Here is a 22,323-nt window from a genome sequence, read left to right on the forward strand (position 1 = left end):
GTAGAAGGTCTGACTTCTGTAATTGCTATTCTGCTGACCATGGACGTTGGCAGGTCGATCCATACCTCCAGCCTATTTCTGTCTTTCTCTAGTGGGGCAGGGTTCTGGAGAAGTGATGTTCTGGGACACACTGGTGATGTCTGTCCAGGGAGGTCAAAATGGCATCAAAGTAGCATCTACAACTTGGTGGCTGAAAGGCGGTATGATATAAAGCAAATTGTTCCCAGAGGTGGGAACAGGGCAAATTAAACTAGGTATCTTTGTGTGGGAGGGATCTGGGAAGTCCTTTTTAGGTATGTTCCATGTGGCTCATGACTTTAGTAATTTTTGCCTTAGCTTGATAGCTAGCGTGCAGGTGGACTAAAAGTATTGTCTGGGAAGATGGTGTTACAGTTGAAAATAGCACTAGAAATCTGGATCAGGGCAGAGTAGCTCCCAAATATGGGAAAAGTATGTAAATATCATTAACTGTTAACCCCATCCATCTGACCTAGCAAAAGTATCTCTATTCATATTTAGCACAGGATCAGATTTCTTTAGTTGAAGCAAGTGAAGTTTTCTGTGATCTTTCTCCTTGATACCTATGTGTTTGGGGTCAGTTTGTATATATGCATGTGGGATTTTGTTGTTACTTTTCTAAAGCATGAGGGGTTAGCATCAGAGAAACTTGAGCTTTTAAAGGCAAGCAGCAGGCTCCAAATGAATGGTGTAGTTAAGAGAGAGGAGATGCTGTCCATAATTTATCTCAATCAATCACTTAATGGGCACAGGAAATTTCTGCAAAATGGGTGAATACTATGTGTCCACTTTATCATCCCATCAAGTAAAGTCCACTGACTTTTAAGACCCAGGCAGCAAACAAAACATGGTCTTTATCCTCACACACCAAATCTGTGCGTCAGTTAAGTGCAGGCCCTGACAGGAATTTCAATTATTTAATCAAAAAGAAAATGAAAGAGGTCTTAAGTGTTGTGATTCGAAGACAGCCTTTTCATAGACCAATCTAGTGCACGCTCACATTGAATATGAAGCAAAATGGGGAGGAAATTAAGGCAGCTTTGGCTTAAATCATGTGATTGCAAATAGTAAATTAGTTTCTCGATGTTTTCATTTAAGTGTTTAAGTGGGAGGTTTTATTCCTAATGTAGTGTAGTGACACAGAAGAGAACCCTCAGCCGATTCCAGCTTCCGCAGCCCAGCTTCAATGATGCATTTGCCCTGGGGAGGGTGAGGGAGGAAGAGAGGCAGAGAGAGAGAGAGAGAGAGAGAGAGAGAGAGAGAGAGAGAGGGAGAAAAGCGAGCGAGCAGAAAGGCAAAGCCTCAGCCACATTAAGGTGCTTTTGTTTCAAATTGCTACCAAAGTAGCTTTCACAGCAAACTCATTAATCGAACAGATGAATAACGTCTGTTGAAAATGTACTAAGCGAAATGCATTTAATTTGGAAGGGAAATCAGGAACTGCATTAGTCAGAGCATATAAATGGCAACATCATCCATTCGGCTGTTTTGTTTGGTGTGGAATTGCTGAATTTGTTCCTATCGGATACAGTTAGGTAAAAATGGTCAGCATTGAGCTTGAGAGAAAACATGCCTTTGGCTTTTAGAGGCTTACAGTGTGTTTTGCTGTTGCTGGAACGGAAGCGCAGTGTAGGGGTGAGTGAGACTGTCAACCACAGTCTCTGGGGCAAGGACTAATTGGGTCGGATTGAGCTGATCCCCGACTGGTGCAACAAGTAGCTGGAGGTCATTTCTTTGCAAATGAGCATCCCTTTGTGTTTGTAATTAGCTTTGATTATTCGGCTGGGAGCTCTACAGCAGTGCACAGTGGGCGGTCAGGCTCTAGGCTCATCCTATGACGAGTAGTAAGTGGATTTTGGATATCAAATTAGTCAGTGAGGCACAGCTACTCTCAGGGGACTGACTGGCCAGCACCCCTTCTGCAATCCACAGTGGGAGGCAGGTAGGCAAGTGTCTTGGCTCTGCTCTGATTCCTGAGCCTGGGCTTTGCCAACTTGGCTTCTTCCTCCCAAGTCCTGATATATTAATAGATCATCACTCTATGAGACAGTTCTTTAGTTCCTTCACCAAACAATGTAATGAAGTAAATGAAAGGCACCAGACTAAAGAGGCAGAATCAAACACTATGTCTTTTTGTTGTTTTTAAAGCCAGAGCATTGCTCAGCTCTGGATCATGATGGTACCTCGGATTGAACCTGGGACCCCGGGTCTCATGCATATAAATCTTTCGATTGGGGGTCGGGTGGTGGCGCAGTGGGTTAAGCGCACGTGGCGCAAAATGGGGATCCCGGTTCGAGCCCCCAGCTCCCCACCTGCAGGGGAGTCGCTTCACAGGCGGTGAAGCAGGTCTGTAGTTGTCTTATCTTTCTCTCCCCCTCTCTGCCTTCCCCTCCTCTCTCCACTTCTCTCTGTCCTATCCAACAACAAACAACATCAACAATGGTAATAATAATAACCACAACAAGGCTACAACAACAAGGGCAACAAAAGGGGAAAAAATGGCCTCCAGGAGCGGTGGATTCATGGTACAGGCACTGAGCCCAGCAGTAACCCTGGAGGAAAAAAAAAAATCTTTCGATTAAGCAGTATTATATCTTCCCAGCTCTAAAATCACATGCTAAGTATGATGTTTTGGATCTGTATGTCTGGGTTGCTTTCTTTTAAAACTCTTTTTAAATTATTTATTTATTTATTTATTTTCCTTTTGTTGCCCTTGTTCTTTTTTTTTTTATTATTATTGTTGTTATTGATGTCATTGTTGTTGGGTAGGACAGAGAGAAATGGAGAGAGGAGGGGAAGACAGAGAGGAGGTAAGACAGACACCTGCAGACCTGCTTCACCATCTGTGAAGCGACTCCCCTGCAGGTGGGGAGCCAGGGGCTCCAACCGGGATCCTTATGCCCCTTATGCCGGTCCTTGCGCTTGGCTCCATGTACATTTAACCGCCCAACTCCCAAAACTTTTTTTTATATATATATTTTCTTTCCTTATTAATGAGAGGGATAGGAGGAGAGAGAAAGAACCAGACATCACTCTGGTACATGTGCTGCCAGGGATTGAACTTAGGACCTCATGCTTGAGAGTCCAACACTTTATCCATTGTGCCATCTCCCAGCCCACATCTGGGTTGCTCTCTAAACATTGAGTACATGCTAACTCCAGCTTTGTTTTTATGGTTGAGTGGTATTTGCAGTCGTTTTCCTTTATGTTGTAAATCATGTCCAATTAAAATTACTTGTCAAGGTAAAAAATAAAGAGTTGAAGCAAGACATTTATTCTTTTGCAAAAGGACGTGCCACCAACAGTGGCCAGCAGGCAGCAGCGCCCCCCTCAGCTTTTCCCCATCTTTTAAAAAAAAATTTATTTATTTTCCCTTTCTTGCCTTTGTTGTCTTTTTATTGTTGTGCAGAGAGAAATGGAGAGAGGAGAGGAAAACAGACAGGTGGGGAACCGGGGGCTCAAACCGGGATCCTTCTGCTGGTCCTTACACTTTGCCCCAGCTTTGCACCACATGCACTTAACCCACTGCGCTACCGACTCCCTTTTCCCATCTTTTATACCTGATGCAAAACTGTCTCCTCCACCCCTGGGCTGGGCTTCAGAGCTCACAGTCTTCCGGTTGCCTAAATAAGGAGAGGAGGAAGAGTGTCTGAGGGTCTCTGCTGGAGGATTAGCAAGCACTGCAAGGAACTATTATCTGACCTAAAGAACACAAAACTACGGGCCATAGGTGTCATAGATAACAGTTTATAAAAAGAGTTTTTGTACTAAACAGTTGTTCTATTCATGTTCTTTTGAAGAGAAGACCTAACCATCTCTCACGCTATATTGTGGACTTTTTCAACAAATAGAAGAATATGAATCTTTTGTCTTATTTATCTCATCTTCCCCACAAGGTTTACTTAGAATAAATTTAGATATCATGTTTCACTGTAACTACATAAAAATGCATCATCTTATAAAAAACAAGGACATCTGACAAAATTGACAATGATTCCTTAATATCATTTAATACTTAGCCAATATTAAATTTCCCTAGTTCTCTAAAAATATTTTATGTTCTCCCATATTTATTTAAATATATGTGTAAAATAACAGCAACAATAAAAAACAATGGCAACAAAAGGGAATAAATAAATAAAAATATATGTTAATGCTGTATTTTTTTAACTTACAAAAAAAGTATTATGATATAAATTAAAACTGTTTAAGTTGCCAATCAGCAGTCTGCACTTTGAAATATTTGAATCAAGTTTAATGAGGTGCAATTTACATACAGTAAAATGCCTAAATTTCGGGGTTATAGTTTTATGCATGTGACCACCACACAGTGACAAGCCACTGTAGACAACCAATGTAAGTAACGCAGTGTAAATAACCGAACCAGCATACATGGCCCCAGACACACAGTCTCTGGCTAGCAGATCACTCCACATCACTGCCTTGTTCCATTTCCAATCTATGCTGTCTCTGTATTTGACCTCAGGACTCCCAGATCAGCTTTCTGGCTAGATAATTCAGTTAAAAGCCTTTTAAAATAACTAGTTTGTTCAAAACAGTATCGGTCATAAACCACACATAGTCTTTCAGATCTACATTCTCCTCCTCTTTATTTTTGGTTCTTTTATGACATTTCTGTGTTGAAGGAAATGGAAAATCTTTCTATAGAATGTTGAATTTCCTAGATTATAAAAACTTTAGTTTTTTTCTTCTGTTTTCTTTTTCTTTTAATTTTTATTAGTGATTTAATAATGGTTTACCCCCCCTTTTTTTTTCCCATCAGGATTTTTGCTGGGGCTCATGCCAACACTATGAAACCTCTTCTCCCAGTGGCCATTTTATTTCCTTTTTATTTTTATTTATTTTATTTTATTTTTTTAACCAGAGCCCTGCTCAGCTCTGGTTATGGTGGTGCAGGGCATTGAACCTGGGACTTTGGAGCCTCAGGCAAGAGAGTCTGTTTGCATAACCATTATGCTATCTACCCTTGCCCTTGAAGTATATATTTTTTGTTTAAAGATTTTATTTATTTATTAAAGAGAAAGATAGGAGGAGCGAGAAAGAACTAGTTATGACTCCTGAACATGTGCTGCTGGGGACTGAACTCGGGACCCCCAGCTTGATAGTCCAGTGCTTTACTCACTGTGCCATCCCCTGGGCCACTTAAAAAAATACATATATTTAAAAAAATTTATTTATTCATTTCCTTTTGTTCCCCTTGTTGTTTTATGGTTGTGGTTGTTGTTGTTATTGATGTCATTGTTGTTGGATAGGACAGAGAGAAATGGAGAGAGGAGGGGAAGACAGAGATGGGGAGAGAAAGACAGACACCTGCAGACCTGCTTCACCGCCTGTGAAGTGACTCCCCTGCAGGTGGGGAGCCGGGGGCTCAAACTGGGATCCTTATGTTGGTCCTTGCGCTTTGATCTACATGCGCTTAACCCGCTGCGCTCTTATTTCCTTATTATTATTATTATTGGACAGAGAAATTGAGAAAGGAAGAAGGGATAGAGAGGAAGAGAGTCAGAGGGATACCAGCAGACTGCCTTCATCACTCATGAAGCTTCCCCGTGCAGTTGGGACGCCATGGGCTCAGACCCAGCTCCGTGGATGTGCTAACATTTACCAACTCCCAGGTCCCTTGTATATTTGTTAGTGAGAGAGAGAGAACAAGATCATCACTCTGGCACATGTGATGATAGGGGTCAAACTTGGGACCTCATGCTTACAAGTCAGGCGCTGAATTCACTGTGTCACCTCCCAGGCCACTGAATTTCCTAGACGTGTTCAACTGCTTCCATGCAGTATAGTTTACCTTGCTTTTCTGTACTTCATCTTTCCTGTAACTTGAAGTTGAGTCTAAACCTGGTTGGTTATAGTTAAACATTTAACAGGAATGTGATTGTGTGTACTTCATTTAGCAACACCACAGGGGCATGCATGTCTGTCTGTCTCACTATTAGGGGTGCAGAGATAGACCACTCTAAGTAAAGTCACACTTTCTTAGTATATGTTACCATTTGCCAAGAGTGGCAAAGGTATTATGTAGAGAGATACTTTGGTACCATATAAAAAAAAAACCAATTTTCCCATCTCCTGGCCAAAAATCAAATGGGAGGGGGCTGGGTGGTAGCACAAGGATCTGCGTAAGGATCCCAGTTCCAGCCCCCGGATCCCCACCTGCAGGGGGGTCGCTTCACAGGCGGTGAAGCAGGTCTGCAGGTGTCTATCTTTCTCTCCCCCTCTCTGTCTTCCCCTCCTCTCTCCATTTCTCTCTGTCCTATCCAACAACAATAACATCAATAACAACAATAGTAATAGCCACAGCAACGATAAAACAACAAGGACAACCAAAGGGGAAAAAGAAATAGAAGGAGAAGGGGAAGAAAAAGAAGAAGGAGGAGGAGGAGGAGGAGGAGAAGGAAAAGGAGGAGAAGGAAAAGGAGGAGAAGAAGAAATCCAACAACAATGACAACAATAGTAACTACAACAATAAAAAATGACAAGGGAAACAAAAGGGAATAAATAAAGCAATAAAGAAATAAACAAACTTTTTTTAAAAAAGCTTCCAACCCAGGTGTCCAACAACAAATGAGTGGCTGAGGAAGTTGTGGTCTATATACACAATGGAATACTACCAGCTATTAGAAATGGTGACTTCACCGTTTTCAGCCGATCTTGGATGGAACTTGAAAAAAAATCATGTTAAGTGAAATAAGTCAGAAACAGAAGGATGAATATGGGATGATCTCACTCTCAGGCAGGAGTTGAAAAACAAGAACAGAAGAGAAAACACAAGTAGAACCTGAACTGGAACTGGTGTACTGCACCAAAGTAAAAGACTCTGGGGTGGGTGGGTGGGTGGGGAGAATACAGGTCCATGAAAGATGATGAATGACATAGTGGGGGTTGTATTGTTAAATGGGAATCTGGGGAATGTTATGCATGTACAAACTATTGTATTTACTGTTGAATGTAAAACATTAATTCCCCAATAAAGAAATTTTAAAAAAAATTCATGATCAGGGAAATAAATTATGGCCATGAAAAGAGATAGGACATATCAGTAGCTTATGCCCAAAATCCAGTACACATCTGCTAATGCTATAAGGCTATGTTAATATTATGCTAATTTATTAGCATAGTATATGATAATATACTTTGTTATATATAGTATTTTATATTATTTATAACTTATATAATTATATATTATGTAATTATAGTATATTATAACTACTATATTACATAATATGTATGTGTAGTATGTTAACATTGTTGTGGCTGAGTAGTGTGGACCAGAGTGGTTTTCTGTGAAGGAAAGGAATCTACTGGTTCTAGATTTAGGTGGAGATTATCTGTGTCCACAATGGAGAAATGAAAAGGATGATCCTTCTAGAAAGAGGACAGTTGAGGGTGGAGGTAGATAGCATAATGGTTAGCAAAGAGACTCTCATGCCTGAGGCTCCAGAGTCCCAGGTTCAATCCAGAGCTGAGTAGTGCTATGGGAAGGAAGGAAGGAAGGAAGGAAGGAAGGAAGGAAGGAAGGAAGGAAGGAAGGAAGGAAGGAAGGAAAGAAGGATGGGTGGAAGGAGGAAAGGGAAAGAAAGAAGGCAGATAGTTGAAAGCAGTTCTCTCCCTCTCCTCTCCTCTCCTCTCCTCTCCTCTCCTCTCCTCTCCTCTCCTCTCCTCTCCTCTCCTCTCCTCTCCTCTCCTCTCCTCTCCTCTCCTCTCCTCTCCTCTCCTCTCCTCTCCCTTCTCCTCCCTCTCTTCTCCTCTCCTCTCCTCTCCCCTCCCTCTCCTCTCCTCTCCTCTCCTCTCCTCTCCTCTCCTCTCCTCTCCTCTCCTCTCCTCTCCTCTCCTCTCCTCTCCTCTCCCCTCCCTCTCCTCTCCTCTCCTCTCCTCTCCTCTCCTCTCCTCTCCTCTCCTCTCCTCTCCTCTCCTCTCCTCTCCTCTCCTCTCCTCTCCCCTCCCTCTCCTCTCCTCTCCTCTCCCCTCCCTCTCCTCTCCTCTCCTCTCCTCTCCTCTCCTCTCCTCTCCTCTCCTCTCCTCTCCCCTCCCTCTCCTCTCCTCTCCTCTCCCCTCCCTCTCCTCTCCTCTCCTCTCCTCTCCTCTCCTCTCCTCTCCTCTCCTCTCCTCTCCTCTCCCTCTCCTCTCCTCTCCTCTCCTCTCCTCTCCTCTCCTCTCCCTCTCCTCTCCTCTCCTCTCCTCTCCTCTCCTCTCCCCTCCCTCTCCTCTCCTCTCCTCTCCTCTCCTCTCCTCTCCCCTCCCTCTCCTCTCCTCTCCTCTCCTCTCCACTACTCTCCCCCTCCTCTCCTCCCCTCTCCTCTCCTCTCCTCTCCTCTCCTCTCCTCTCCTCTCCCCTCCCTCTCCTCTCCTCTCCCCTCCCTCTCCTCTCCTCTCCTCTCCACTACTCTCCCCCTCCTCTCCTCTCCTCCCCTCTCCTCTCCTCTCCTCTCCTCTCCCCACCCTCTCCTCTCCTATCCTCTCCTCTCCTCTCCCCTCCCTCTCCTCTCCTCTCCTCTCCTCTCCTCTCCTCTCCTCTCCACTACTCTCCCCCTCCTCTCCTCTCCTCCCCTCTCCTCTCCTCTCCTCTCCTCTCCCCTCCCTCTCCTCTCCTCTCCACTACTCTCCCCCTCCTCTCGTCTCCTCTCCTCTCCTCTCCTCTCCTCTCCTCTCCTCTCCTCTCCTCTCCCCTCCCTCTCCCCTCCTCTCCTCTCCCCTCCCCTCCCCTCCCTCTCCTCTCCTCTCCATTTCTCTTCTCTCCTCTCCCTCTCCCTCTCCTCTCCCCTCTCCTCCCTCTCCTCTCCCCTCTCCTCCCTCTCCTCTCCCTCTCCTCTCCTCTCCACTCCTCTCCTCTCCTCCCTCTCCTCTCCCTCTCCTCTCCTCTCCACTCCTCTCCTCTCCTCCCTCTCCTCTCCCTCTCCTCTCCTCTCCACTCCTCTCCTCTCCTCCCTCTCCTCTCCCTCTCCTCTCCATTCCTCTTCTCTCCTCTCCCTCTCCTCTCTCTCCTCTCCTCTTCTCTCCCTCTCCCTATCCTCCCCTCCCCTCCCCTCCTCTCTACTCCTCTCCTCTTCTTTCCTCTCCCTCCCCTCCCCTCCCCTCCTCTCCTCTCCCTCTCCTCTCCTCTCCTCTTCTTTCCTCTCCTCCCTCCCCTCCTCTCCACTCCTCTCCCCTCCCCTCCCCTCCCCTCCCCTCCTCTCTCTCTCTCTCCTTTGAGCACAACCCCCACCTCATTGGAGGCAGCTTTGATGTTGTGCTCTTTCACTTTCTCTCTCTCTGCCTCTCTGTCTCTTATCTAAGAATAAATAATAAAGTAACTTAAAATGTATTTATTAATGAGAGAAGGAGAAAAGAGGGAGAACCAGAGGTCAAAGCATCACTCAGGAGCAGTGCCGAGACTGAATTTGGCGCCTTACGCTTTGAAGTCCAGTACTCTACCCACTGTGTGTCACATTAAATCTTCTTTTACCTGGTGACTGTCAAATAGTACTATAGATCATTTACTCATAAAAGTTTTGGCATGAGATGAAGGTTTTTCATCCATAGGTTGACCCGGTTTAAACTGATTTGAATAGCCTGACCTTGAACGTGTTCTTATGTGAGTTCACACCCTAATTTCTAGTGTAAAAGCATTATTTGAAGATGCATTTGTAGGAAACAGCCAGTGACTCCTGCTTTTTCTCTAAACATGTCATCCACTTTGGTAGTGCTTAAAATAAAGGACTCAGATAGAAGGTAAGTTGAAACAGACAACAAGCAATATAATACAGAATGTTATGAGTAAAGTGTGTTACTCAGATCCTTCTAAAATACATTTCTCCCTTTATTTTGAAGGACACAGTATAGGCACTGGGGCTAATGGAACCAGTATCTTCCTTCCTTTGATCATCAATAGGGTTATCTTTTCGGGAAACTAAGTCTCAGCTCAGTGTTAGATGAGGCTGACATGAAAGAGAAAAGAACTGTTTAATTAATAGCTCCTTAAAAAACATATATCTTCTCTTTTATAATTAATCATTCTTCAGCTGAATCTGTAAGTAGGAGCTCTGTCAGTATCTGCAGGTTGAAATAGGGAGTCATTTGATCCTTGTTTTGCTCAGGACCATGATCTGGCTTTGTGTGTCAGTTTTGCATTGAGCTCCCCTGCCCACCCTGGGTAGCAAACAAGAATCAAAAATAAGTATAATGTGAGTGTTCTTTTTTAATCACTCAGGCTTAGGGACTTTCGTAATCGGGAGTCTACCAGATAGCAGATGCTCAAGAGTGCTCACAGTGGGGGCCGGCTGGCGGCACACCCTGCTAAGAGCATGTTTCATGTGCAAAGATCAGCATTCCAGCCCCCACTGCCCACTTGTGGTGGTGATGGTGGGGGCTTTACAAGTGGTGAAGCAGGTCTGCAGGTGTCTGTCTTTCTATCTCCCCCTTCCCTTTTTTTTTTCCTGAAAGTTAGAATTTATTATTTTATTATTGTCTTTATTTATTTATTGGATAGAGACAGCCAGAAGTTGAGAGGAAGGGGGAGACAGAGAGAGAGAGAGACACCTGCAGCCCTGCTTCACCACTCGCAAAGCTTTCCCCCATTACAGGTTCAAGTCCCTGGTCCCTTGTGCATTGTAATGTGTGCTCAGTCAGGTGTGGCACCCCCTCTCCCCCTTCCCTCTCAGTTCTTTTTCCTATCTAATAAAAAACAGTAAAAAGAGGGAGTCGGGCTGTAGTGCAGTGGGCTAAGCGCAGGTGGCGCAAAGCACAAGGACCGGCATAAGGATCCTGGTTCGAACACCCCCCCCCCCCCCCCCCCCGCTCCCCACCTGCAGGGGAGTCGCTTCACAGGCGGTGAAGCAGGTCTGCAGGTGTCTATCTTTCTCTCCTCCTCTCTGTCTTCCCCTCCTCTCTCCATTTCTCTCTGTCCTATCCAACAATGACAACAACAATAACTACAACAATAAAACAACAAGGGAAACAAAAGGGAATAAATAAATAAAATAAATATAAAAAAATTTTAAAAAGACAGTAAAAAGAATGCTTACAGTAATTAAATATCCTAGATGGAGGAAGGTCATGATGGGAAATGTGCTGGCTTTCTACTTTTCTGTGTGCATCTGTCTACCTTAGAGAGGGGCAACAGGGATCACGGAAGTAAGCTAGACACACACTGCCCTATAGGTAACTGCTAAGTCATATGTGGCTACTGAACAGCTGAAATATGACCAGTGACTTGACTTGTGCAGTAAGTATAAAATACATACTGGGTTTTGAAGGTGTAGTATTCAGATATATGAAAAATGTCATTAGTTACATTGCTTATAAACTGAATGATACTATGACATAATGGGTTTATATGAAATGCAGTGAGTTTTAAAAATATTTTTAGTATTTATTCCCTTTTGTTGCCCTTGTTATTTTATTGTTGTAGTTATTATTGTCATTGATGTTGGGTAGGACAGAGAGAAATGGAGAAAGGAAGGGAAGACAGAGGGGGAGAGAAAAATAGACACCTGCAGACCTGCTTCACCGCCTGTGAAGCGACTCCCCTGCAGGTGGGGAGCCAGGGGCTCAAACTGGGATCCTTACACCGGTCTTTTGCACCACCTGTGCTTAACCCGCTGCACTACCGCCCAACTACCAATGCATTGACATTTTTTCTGTTTGATTACCTTTTTAAATTCAACCTGCAGAAAAAAAATTCATACCTTGTGTAACTCATTTTTATTGGACAGTAAGGGTCTATAGTTTAGCAATAACCTAGGCAATGAAACATCTCATCTGTTATAATTTTACTACTAGTGTCTTCACATAGGTTTTTAAAAATAGGAGGTTCTGGGAGTACAATTTCATAGCCATATATATCATACCACCCACTACTAAAGTACTTATGTTCCCCTAACCACCATAGTTCTCACAAATTCTAAGACACAGTTTGATTAGTATTCTTTGCAAGTTCATTTGCATTAATTATCTATATTCCACTCATGAGTAAACCTAGTCTTTCACCTCTATATTTATTATTAAATATTTTAATGGAAGTGATACAGAGAGAGATCAGAGCATTGCTCAGCTTTGGCTTATGGTCCTGGGGATTGAACCTGGGACTGTGGGGCCTCAGACATGAAAGTCATTTGAATCACCTTTATGTTGTCTCCCAGCCCTTCACCTCTTGCTTCATTTAGCATACTCATCTTCACTTCCATCTGTTTTGTCCCAGATAACACAAAATCATTTTTTAAATTGCAGAGTTGTATTCCATTGAGCATATGTCCCACCGCTTTTTATCCTGTAATTTGTGGGCAAGCACTTAAGGTAGCTTTCATAGTTTGCCTCTTGTGAATAGTGTCACTGTGGACACAGGAGTATGTGCATCCTTCCTTTCATGTTTTTTTGTCATTTGGGTATAGGCCTCGGAATGGGTATTGTTAGATCAAAAGGTATTTCCATCTTATTGAAACATCTTCTTTTAGGGAAAAACTGTTGATGAACTACTTAAAAAGATGACATACTCCTGGGGCCAGGTGATGGCACACCTGGTTGAGCGCACCTGCTACAATGTACAAGGACCTGGGTTTGAGCCCCAAGTCCCCACCTGCAGGGGGAAAGCTTCACGAGTGGTGAAGCAGGGTTGCAGGTGTCTATCTCCACCTTCCCTTTTGATTTCTGTCTGTCTCTGTTCAATAAATAAAAATAAAAATAAAGAGATAAGATGTTCCCATAGCCCAGCAGTCCTAAAGGGGAAGCTTATCTGGCAGGGCCTGTGCTTTCCAGAGGAAAGTACTGCTCTAGTGCCTCTCTGGTCTCTTTCTGGCCTTTGCAGTGTCTCTTCCTGCTGTCAGGACAGACTGCCATTGAATTGGTGGGGGAGAGGTGTTCTGAAGTAGGGGCCCCTACTTCTCTCCATGAATAAAGTAAAAGGAGCCAGGCCAGAGTCTCAAGGGGAAGGAAGGGACAGGATGCTGGTAAATTTGGTCCTTCCATGAATTTCTGAGTCCTAACTTTAGCCTTCCAAAGCTAGTCACTCTCTTCCCTCCTTCCCTCACTTTTTTTTTTTTTAAATCAGCATCTCTTTTAAAAAATATTTCATTTAATGAGAAATATATGCAAGGCAGAGCACTGTTCAGCTCTGGCTTATGGTGGTGCTTGGGATTGAACATGGGACATCAGAGCCTCAGGTTCTGCAAGACTTTTGCATAAACATTCTGCTGTCTCCCCACCCCTTTCCTTTACTTCTGAGGTTCCCACCTGGGCAAAAGTGGGGTGACTAGATTCCCAAGGGAACTGGATAGCAGTCACCCTGGGTGGCGCTAGGCTCTTTAAAGGAGAATCTCGGCGCAGATCTAGTCAAAGGGGAGTCCGGGAGCCGCCTTTCCCCCTCCCACATGCCCCACCTCCACTTCGCCGCCAGGGGGCGGCCTGGGGCGAGAGCCTGAGTCGGGTGCAGGCTGGTCAGGGACCCGCTGCAGCGCGCAGACGGCTTTCTCTCTCCCGGGAGCTCCAGGAAATGTGTGAGGAGGTCATTGTCGCCCCACTAATATTTGTCACAGCACCTGCTTCCAGAGCCAGACTCTTCAGTTCTGTTTCTAAGGCGGCAGCTAGTCCCCGCTTCAATCACTGAACCCCACCCCACTCCCTGGGTGCAGGCCTGTGCTGGGCCGGGGGTGGGGAGGAGCGCAGAGCCCACAATCCAGTGCCCAGCCACCAGCCCGGGGCGCACGCAGCCTGCAGGCTCTGCCCAGGAGACTGGGCGGCTTGGTGTGTGGCGGGACACCTACCTGCGCTCATCTCGGCATGAGGCTCACATACAGAATGGACCGCACTGCCAGTCCTCCGCGGTCTCCTGTCTCCCCATGGCCTGCGGGAGTGTGGGTGCGGGCTGGAGGGAGGGGTAGGCTGGACCCCGACTAATCAGAGGACCGACATCCTTCAGGAAGTCTGCTATTTTCCTCCTCTTTGCGCTTTGCTCCCGGGGTTTTTAGTTCTTACCGTTATAAACTTTTTTTAAATCACATTTTTCTGGCTTGGCAACAAAGCATTCTGACTTCATCCAAATGCCCACTTAGCAAGATCTTATTTCAAAATTAGTTTCCCCTTCCTCCTCTTCTCACTCCTTCCTCATCAATTTACCATTTACCAGTTCATCCGTATGGAATACAGCACTCCCACTTCCTTGAGCGCTGTAGTTCGGGGCCTAATTGATTCTGGTAATTAGTTTGTTCTACCTGCTAGATCAGATGGAAATCCGACCAGAGCGCCCAAGGATTAGCACTTGGCTTTCTAGCACCTCCTCTAATTATCTAATAGCATGGGTTGTGAGGACTCAGTCTCTATTAAAACACTTTTACTATTAGCAGTAGTGATTGGAATTGTGATGATGACTAGATTTCAACAAATTAGAGCTTAAAAATGGGGAGATGGAAGAGAAGTGGCTTCTTTTAATTTCCCTGAGTTTAACATCAATAATTAGAGCAATTTTCGGAGATGTGAGCCGAAATTACCCTGCTGTGCTGTAGATGATCACCTTAATTTTAACAAATTTACTCCAGGGAAATAAATGTGACGGATTAGAAGACAAACATACACAACCCCCTCCCCCCCCAAAAAAAAAAAGATTAGGAGGTAAAGAAATTAAATGAAAAACTGAGAAAGGGAATGGGAAACAAAAGCCTACTAGAATTATTTTGGGGACTAACACTGAAAAGGGTAAGTTTAGTAAACTGAGTGAAACAAGGAGGAAGAGATGGGAACTTGAGAAGAACTGAAGGTCAGCCTTAAGAGGAAGTCAAGTCATCTGACTCATGTTGGTTTAACTTTGCTCACACCACTTTCTGTAACTGATGTGTAAAGTCAGTTACAATGACCACCACAGATTTATTTATTGCTGTAATCTGAGTATTCCTTAGTTATCAATGAAATTTAGGCCTAAAAATATAGACTTTATACTCTTAGCACCTTCCCTTTACTATAGTTTACTACAAGTTTTAAAACTTCAAGCCCAAATTCCTGGTTAAGTTTCTTATCCTTGTGCTTCGAGGCTTTTTGCTGTCTTTAAGAGAGGAATACTTGGGCGGCAGAACCCTTCCCCTTTCTCTTTTTTTCTCCTTTTCTTTCTTCTTCTTTTTTTCATGAAAAGGAAAGAATAACGTCTGGGAGCAGGACAGTTCTTTCTGGGCGGGCGGAAACTGAGAAAGGAATCTGGAAGGAGCAAGGAGCAAGTTCGCTACACTCGGCTCTGAAGCCCCCGGCCTGGCCGGCCTCTGTCAGCACCACGGACAGCTTCCCGCCCCGCCCCGAGCCCCCGCACCCTCCCCTCCGCGCTGGCAGCCCTGCCATTGGCTCTCCGGGCTCCCCTCTTCAAGCTGCCAATTCTCTGCGTAGACCCAACCTACCCCGGAGCTCGCGTTGTCGCCTCTCCAGCGCCCGGGATAGCCCTGGCCGAGGAGAGAGCAGCGGGGATTCGAGCCTCCCAGTGTGGCTGTCGGCTCCAGCCCGGCTGCTGGACTCGCTGCCTGGCCCCCCGCACTTCTTTCTCCACGGCAGGCGCTCCCCTCGAGATGAATCTCAACTTCACCTCCCCACTGCACCCGGCGTCTTCTCAGAGGCCCACGTCCTTCTTCATTGAGGACATCCTGCTGCACAAGCCGAAGCCGCTAAGGGAGGTGGCCCCCGACCACTTCGCCAGCTCCCTGGCCTCCCGGGTGCCTCTGCTAGACTATGGCTACCCCCTCATGCCCACACCCACACTCCTGGCTCCTCACCCCCATCATCCGCTGCACAAGGGAGACCACCACCACCCTTATTTCCTCACCACCTCAGGTATGTGATGGGGCCTCATGGTGAGGGGATGCAGAGGGCAGCCTGTGGAGGAGCTGGCCCCCAGCCTGAGGAGGAGCCCAGGACAGGCCAGACTTTGTGCACCCACCTGGCTTGGGGGCCTTTTCCCTCCAACAGAAGAAGACTGGGGGGGGGGGAGCGCTGAGAATGGAGAGCTGTCTCTCTCTTGAAGCAGGCCACCCAGGGTTACATGTGGGCACTCTGCACTTTCTGTAATGGAGAAAAGGTGCCCAGCCCCAGAGGAGACTGGCGACTTTAACGGTATTCTTGTGGGCAGTGTCCTGTCTCCCTCCTAGCTGCTTTGATCCATCTTCACTGTGATATGTGGGGGATCCCTGCCCATCCCACCCCATGGATCCAAACTCAACTTTCTAACTCAGAAGCTGAACAAACAGTCCTTGGACACAGTTCTCTCCTCTCTACTACTGTGCATCTGCCAATGCTTTGGGGGTTTAGATGTAACAGAGGGCTTGGGATATGCCAAGGACTGAAGGACTGGGTTGGATGGGATAAGGGAGAAAGGTTAAGAAAAAAAAAATACACACACACACACACACACACACACACACACACACACACACGGGAGGGAGGCAGCTCCTCTTTGCCCCTCTCCATGCCTGTCTAACCTCACAATTCTCAGCTGTGCTATGGGCCCAGCTGCTGGTCCTGGAGCAGGACCAGCAAAGCCCACCAAACCAGGAGCAGTGGGGAAATGGCCAGGGTTTTCTTCCTTTATTTCTTTCCTGCCACTTTCTCTAAAAGGTCATGACCTCCACTTTTTTTTTTTTTTGCATTTTCATTCCACTCAGGATAGACTAATTTGTTGAGTTGAGATGCAGAACTCCTCAGGAAAACAACTCTGGTGGGACTGGAGCTGGGGCTAACAGTAAGACAGTTTGTGAAATGTGAGTGCTGGGGCCCAGGACAAAAGCTAAAAATGCTTGTGAGGTGTCATACCCGGCATGTGGGTAACAGGGGCTGCAGAGTGGCAGGTCGGCGTTGGCCCCACTGTGCAGCCAGCCCCGACTGTCTCTGAGGTTCCAGAGGTTCCACACTAAGTGGGAACTCCTGCCTTCTGTTTCTTCTTTTGCCCTGCGATGGGCAGTTTGTCTTCTTGGTGTGTCTCAGACCAGTGAAGCCTGTGGGGGTGAGGAAAGACAGAAGCCCCAACTCTGTTGGAGACACACACCTCCCTGCTGCTTGGGGTCGCAGGAAAAGAGAGAGCATCAGACTAGAGAGTCGGGTTCCTGCTGCAACCCTGGAACTGGGATTGAAACGCAGGAGCCGGGAACTGCCTGCTGGCTCCTGGCTCTGGATCCTCTTTGGATCAGAGAGTTTTGGTCTGTTCTCAGTGGCTGCAGGTGGGAAAAATGCAGGTGGAAAAAGAGGAAGGTGTCCTAAGGGAGACTGGGAGGCCTGGCCACGCTGGCGCTTCTGTCAGCCCCAGAACAACTCAAGAAGCACCCTGAGCAGCCGGGGCCTGAAAGTGGGGAGATGTTAGAAAACTGGGGAGCCTTAAGAGGACTATCCTCGCGCAGAGGCCACAGAAACCTCCGCAAGAGGACATTTACTAATGTGTGGCATGGGTCATTTTATAATGTCTTTCCGTTTTGCTCACTTGTTTCTATTTCCAGATGTCCTTCTTGACAAAGATCTCCAAGCACTATTCTAGTGAACTCCTCTCCTCCCCCCCAAGTCTGCTATTCCACGGAGAAGAGGCTGGGTGGGAGTGATGAGGCCCCCGGCTGGGAGGAAGCGCTGGGGATGGGTGCGGATGTGGACGGTGGAGTGCCCAGGCTGCTCTTCTCTCCGCAGGGGTGCCGGTGCCCGCGCTGTTCCCGCACCCCCAGCACGCTGAGCTGCCCGGGAAGCACTGCCGCCGCCGCAAAGCTCGCACGGTTTTCTCTGACTCGCAGCTCTCGGGTCTGGAGAAGAGGTTCGAGATCCAGCGCTACCTGTCCACGCCAGAGCGGGTGGAACTGGCCACAGCCCTCAGCCTGTCTGAGACGCAGGTGAGCAGGGGAACAGGGGGCCGCTCCCCTCTCCTCTCCTCCCCACACCTCCAGCCCACCCTCTTCTGAAGACCCCTAGTTAAAGTAGCCCCGGCCACTTGCCAGGCTTCAAAATCTCCTGGGTGCCAAGGAAAAACCCCTGGGGCGATTCTGATGCTCATCTCCCAGTTGGCAAACGCTAGAAGAAGAATCTCCCAGTTCAGATATGAGAACTCTAATATCTGAACACCCCCCTCCCCTACACACACACACACACACACACACACACACACAACACTCACACTCTTTCTCCAAGAACAGGACAGTAACTTGGGTCAGAAGTAAAGTGCTGGGTTGTTGATGATATTTGTCCGAAAAGCAGCCTATATTGGGCGATTTTTTTTTTTTCCTCATCTACTGGCTTTTCCCGTATTTCCTGGCTTGTCAGTCTTCATACCCCATCCCCGAATTTCGCTGCTGCCGCTGCTCACCTGCATTCGGAACACCCCTGATGCGCGCAAACCCGCGTGCTGTGACCGCATCGTCCGCCAAGCCCAGCGAGGCTGGCTGCCACTCAGCTGTTCCCAGAGGCTTGTAAACTGGACCCCAGCCCCCCACCGCCCCACCGCCCGGCCCGCAGCGCTTCCGCAGTCACTGTGATGGCGGTGCACCGACTAAGCACGGTCACTGGAGCCCGGTGGTTACTTCGGGACAAGTACCCGAGTGACTCGTTTGCCCCTGGCCCCGGCCCCAGGAACCCGGCTGGGTTCCGGGAAATGACCTGCTCTAACTTAACTTTTTTCTTTTTTCTTCCCGAACTCAGGTAAAGACGTGGTTCCAAAACCGGCGGATGAAGCACAAAAAGCAACTGCGGAAAAGTCAGGACGAGCCCAAGGGCCCGGACGGCCCCGAGAGCCCCGAGGGCAGCCCCCGTGGTTCCGAGCCCGCCGCCGCCGAGGCCCGGCTCGGCCTGTCCGTCGGCGCCTTCGCGCTGCCCGAGCCGGAGGACGAGGTGGACATCGGGGACGAGGCGGAACTGGGCCCCGGGCCGCGCGCGCTCTGAGCCCCGGGAGGGGTGAGGGAGGCGGGGCGTCGCACCTGGACGCCGCCGGGTGGGGGCGGTGCCGCCTCCTGGTGCTCCACGCCGGGCCCTCCCCTCCCGCCGCACTCGCGGGCCGCGCCCCAGTCTCCGCCGGCTCCTCTCCGACGGCTGCCCTTCTCGGGCTGCCCGGCCGGCTCAGGTAAGGGGCGTCCGGGCCTCCCCCGCTGCCCCTCGCCCCCAGAGGCGGCGGCCTGCACCCCCGCTCCCCGAGCGCGCCGAGCACCCCACGTCCCACCCGGGCGGCGCTGCAGCGGGGCGCCCGCCCCCCAGCTCCTCGGCCCCCAGGCTGCGGGCCACCCCCCTCGGCTTCTCGGCCCCCCAGCTCCCGGGTCCCCAGGCTGCGGGGCTCCCGGTTTCGTGTCCCCGGCCCCGAGGCTGCGGGGGCGCCGCGTGCAGCGTGCGGGCTGGGCCGCGCCGACCGCAGGCGGCCCCGGCTCCGGCCTCGGGATGATAAAGGGCTCTCGGCAGCGCTGGGGCCGACTCGGGTGTCCCGGAATCGTCTGTGACCGCGGCCCCGGCTGCCCCCTTGCTCCGGCCTCCTGTGCGCACCCCGCAGACCCCGACCCCCACACCTGGTCTTTAAGCGCTGAAAGCCTCGGGCCTGCGCGCCTGGAAAGGCCGCCGCAGACAGTCTCACTTCTTTTGGACCCTGACATGCTCAAGGGACAGCCCCTTTGTGGGGTTCGGTGTTGGGAGCGACGCTAACGAATTGGGGGGACCCTGTTCTCGGCGCACTGAGCCCGCGGCGGCCTCCATCCTCCTCCCCCTGTGGCCCGGGAGCCCGCACCCTCAGTGCTGCTGCGGGGACTCGACAGGCCGCAGCCGCCCGGCTACAAGTCATCGTTCGGGCTTGTATTTCTCTAATAAAAAGATGAATCTTGGAGATCCTTCAAGGGCCGAGTTTTAAATGAATGTAGCAGCAGGCTTTTTTTTTTTTTTTCTTCTCCCTACCCAACCGTGGACTTTTTTTTTTTTTATTTTTTTTTATTGGGGACGTATGACGTTAACTTAAGTAAAACTGTGGGTGAGACCTTTGTCCAGCTTGCATCGTTGGTGGGTGTGTGAGGGAACCTACCGCTTTAAAGACACGCACACCACAGCTGTTTGGGATTCCCCTCAGTGGTTTATGTGACTCCACCATCTTGTTAAACACCGGTGATAAAGCTGATTTTTTTTCCTATTGGGTAAGGGAATTGGAGCTTGAGAACAGGATTTGCCCATCGAAGTTAGGACTAGTTAACAGACTGCCCAAGACAAAAACAACTCTCTTCTGACTGCTGTTCATTTCTTTGCAAAACAAACTGTTTTCCTCCGGTAACAACGTGTAGAACTGCTTTGCCTTTCTCACTTCAAGGAAACATCTTTCTCTCACACACATAGATGTGAAAAAGCAAGCCTGGCTAGGTTTCTCCTGCCCTAGTTCAGATGGCAAATGTACAATACAAAAGACTTTGTTATTAAAGATGACCGGTTAGCAAGAATGTTCCTGGGAACCTGTGAGGTAACATGGGTACTAGGTGTTAAATCCTTAAAGTTCCCGGCAAGAACAGAGGGAAAAAGATCTGTGGGTGCTTTGTTAAAGTGAAAGCTATGACTTGGGAGGTGTTTTAAATCAGCAATGGCTGTAGAGCTCATTGGAGTTTTAAATCAGAAAACCTAAGTGAGATAGATGGTTAACAATTAACCCCAGAGCAGCAGGCTTTGCTCTCTTCATCAGGAAACACCCAAACTTGACCCTCAGGAGGAGCAGACTTTTGATCTTTTGTCTTAAAAACGAAGGTAAATAGTAAATGGACTGTTAGCCTGCTTTGCTTGACTGGTGAATCCTGGGGCCACTGATGTTCACACTAGTCCTGTGTGGCTGTTCCCTGAGACCTGAGGCGGGGAGAAGTACGGGCCCACAGCATCACCAAGCTGACCGGCCCTGAAGTTGATGGCAAGCAATTCAGTAACAATTCTAGCTTTCCTTTTCTTTCATACTCTCCCTTTTTTTCTCTCTCTATATGTAGAGGGGCTACTGATGATAATTGAAAGTAGACACAATTTATTCCTTCTCTCTCTTTTTCTCTCTCTAACCAGAGCACTGCTCAGCTGTTTTATAGCGGTGCTGAATATTGAACCTGGGTCTTTGGAGCTTCAGGCATGAGACTTTCTTTGCATAACCATTATGATATCTACCCCTGCCCTGACACACAGTTGATTCTCAATGTAACATGATATCACTATTGTTTTTTGGCCTACAATACTGATTAAAGGTTCCCTATGCTGAAAAGACACTTTGAATTACCAGACTTTTGCCTTAACTCAGTTTCACTTGGGGGTGAAGATTTGACAGAAGCACATTCATTATGACATAGGGCCTACATAGGCCTGACTTAGAAGTGGGGAGCATCTTAGAATTGCCAGATGGGCAAGTCATCCTACTAGTAGTTACAAATGTAGTAAATAGCTTTGTTCTGTGTTTGTTCTTAATGTTTTTGATGGGCTTTCTTATATTTTCAGAGAAGGATTCTTTATTATTATTATTATTGTCTTTATTTATTGGCTAGAGACAGCCAGAAATTGAGAGGGAAGGGGGAAAATAGGGAAAGAGACAGAGAGATACCTGCAACATTGCTTCACCACTCGGAGAGCTTTCCCCCTGCAGGTGGTGACCCGGGGGGCTCACCGTTTGAGCCCTTCGGGTCCTTACGCATTGTAAAGTGCTCAACTGGGTGCCCCACCACCCGGCCTCCAAGAGAGAGATTTTTGATAACATTTCTACCCATGTGACATAAAAGCATAAGAAATGAGTAACATTCCTTTGACCCAGTACTAGCTAATAGTGACACTAAGAAATGACTGATTGGAGTCCATAACTCCACTTCAAAAGGCAGAAGACTGGCTCTTGTGGACGTATTTGATAGCTAGTGGTAAAGAGATGCAAGAGCACCGTAAGCAGAATGCTTTCTGGTGCTGAGAGAATTGTGCAATAAACATGTCTAGTTGAAGTAGTGACTCCCTGGTGTTCTTCAACTGAGTTCAATATATGTGCAAGAATAAAGGTAATTGATTTGTCTTTTTTTTTTTTTTTGTAACCAGTACACTGCTCAGCTCTGGTTTATGGTGGTCCAGGGGGTTGAGTCTGGGACCTGGGAGCCTTAGGCATGAAAGTTTGTTTGTATAATCACTATGCTGTCGCCCCCAGCCAATTTATGTCACCTTTCTGTCCTATTCTTGGTAAAACTTTTAAGAGGACTTTGAAAAGCTAAAACCATAGATTGTACAGGAACCTCTGTAGTAAAAGACATGAAAAGAACAACAAATAAAGGTGTGTCCACTTTTTAGCTTAAAGAAGCAAGTCTGTGGAAATGGTAGGGAGATTGCTCTGGTGGTTGTAGTTGAGCAGTTGCA

General features: G+C 47.6%; 1 protein-coding gene across 1 annotated transcript; it reads left to right on the forward strand.

Moving 5' to 3' along the window:
* The first annotated feature begins 13,784 nt into the window (after window positions 1-13,784).
* Window positions 13,785-19,819, forward strand: BSX (brain specific homeobox). Its single transcript, XM_007528962.2, has 3 exons — window positions 13,785-15,819; window positions 17,653-17,849; window positions 18,652-19,819. Exons 1-3 carry the CDS (start codon window positions 15,558-15,560, stop codon window positions 18,889-18,891), a joined length of 699 nt encoding a protein of 232 aa, XP_007529024.1. The 5' UTR covers window positions 13,785-15,557; the 3' UTR covers window positions 18,892-19,819.
* The last annotated feature ends 2,504 nt before the right edge of the window (window positions 19,820-22,323 follow it).

This window comes from Erinaceus europaeus, chromosome 20 (assembly GCF_950295315.1).
Source record: "Erinaceus europaeus chromosome 20, mEriEur2.1, whole genome shotgun sequence".
Lineage (NCBI taxonomy): Eukaryota > Metazoa > Chordata > Mammalia > Eulipotyphla > Erinaceidae > Erinaceus > Erinaceus europaeus.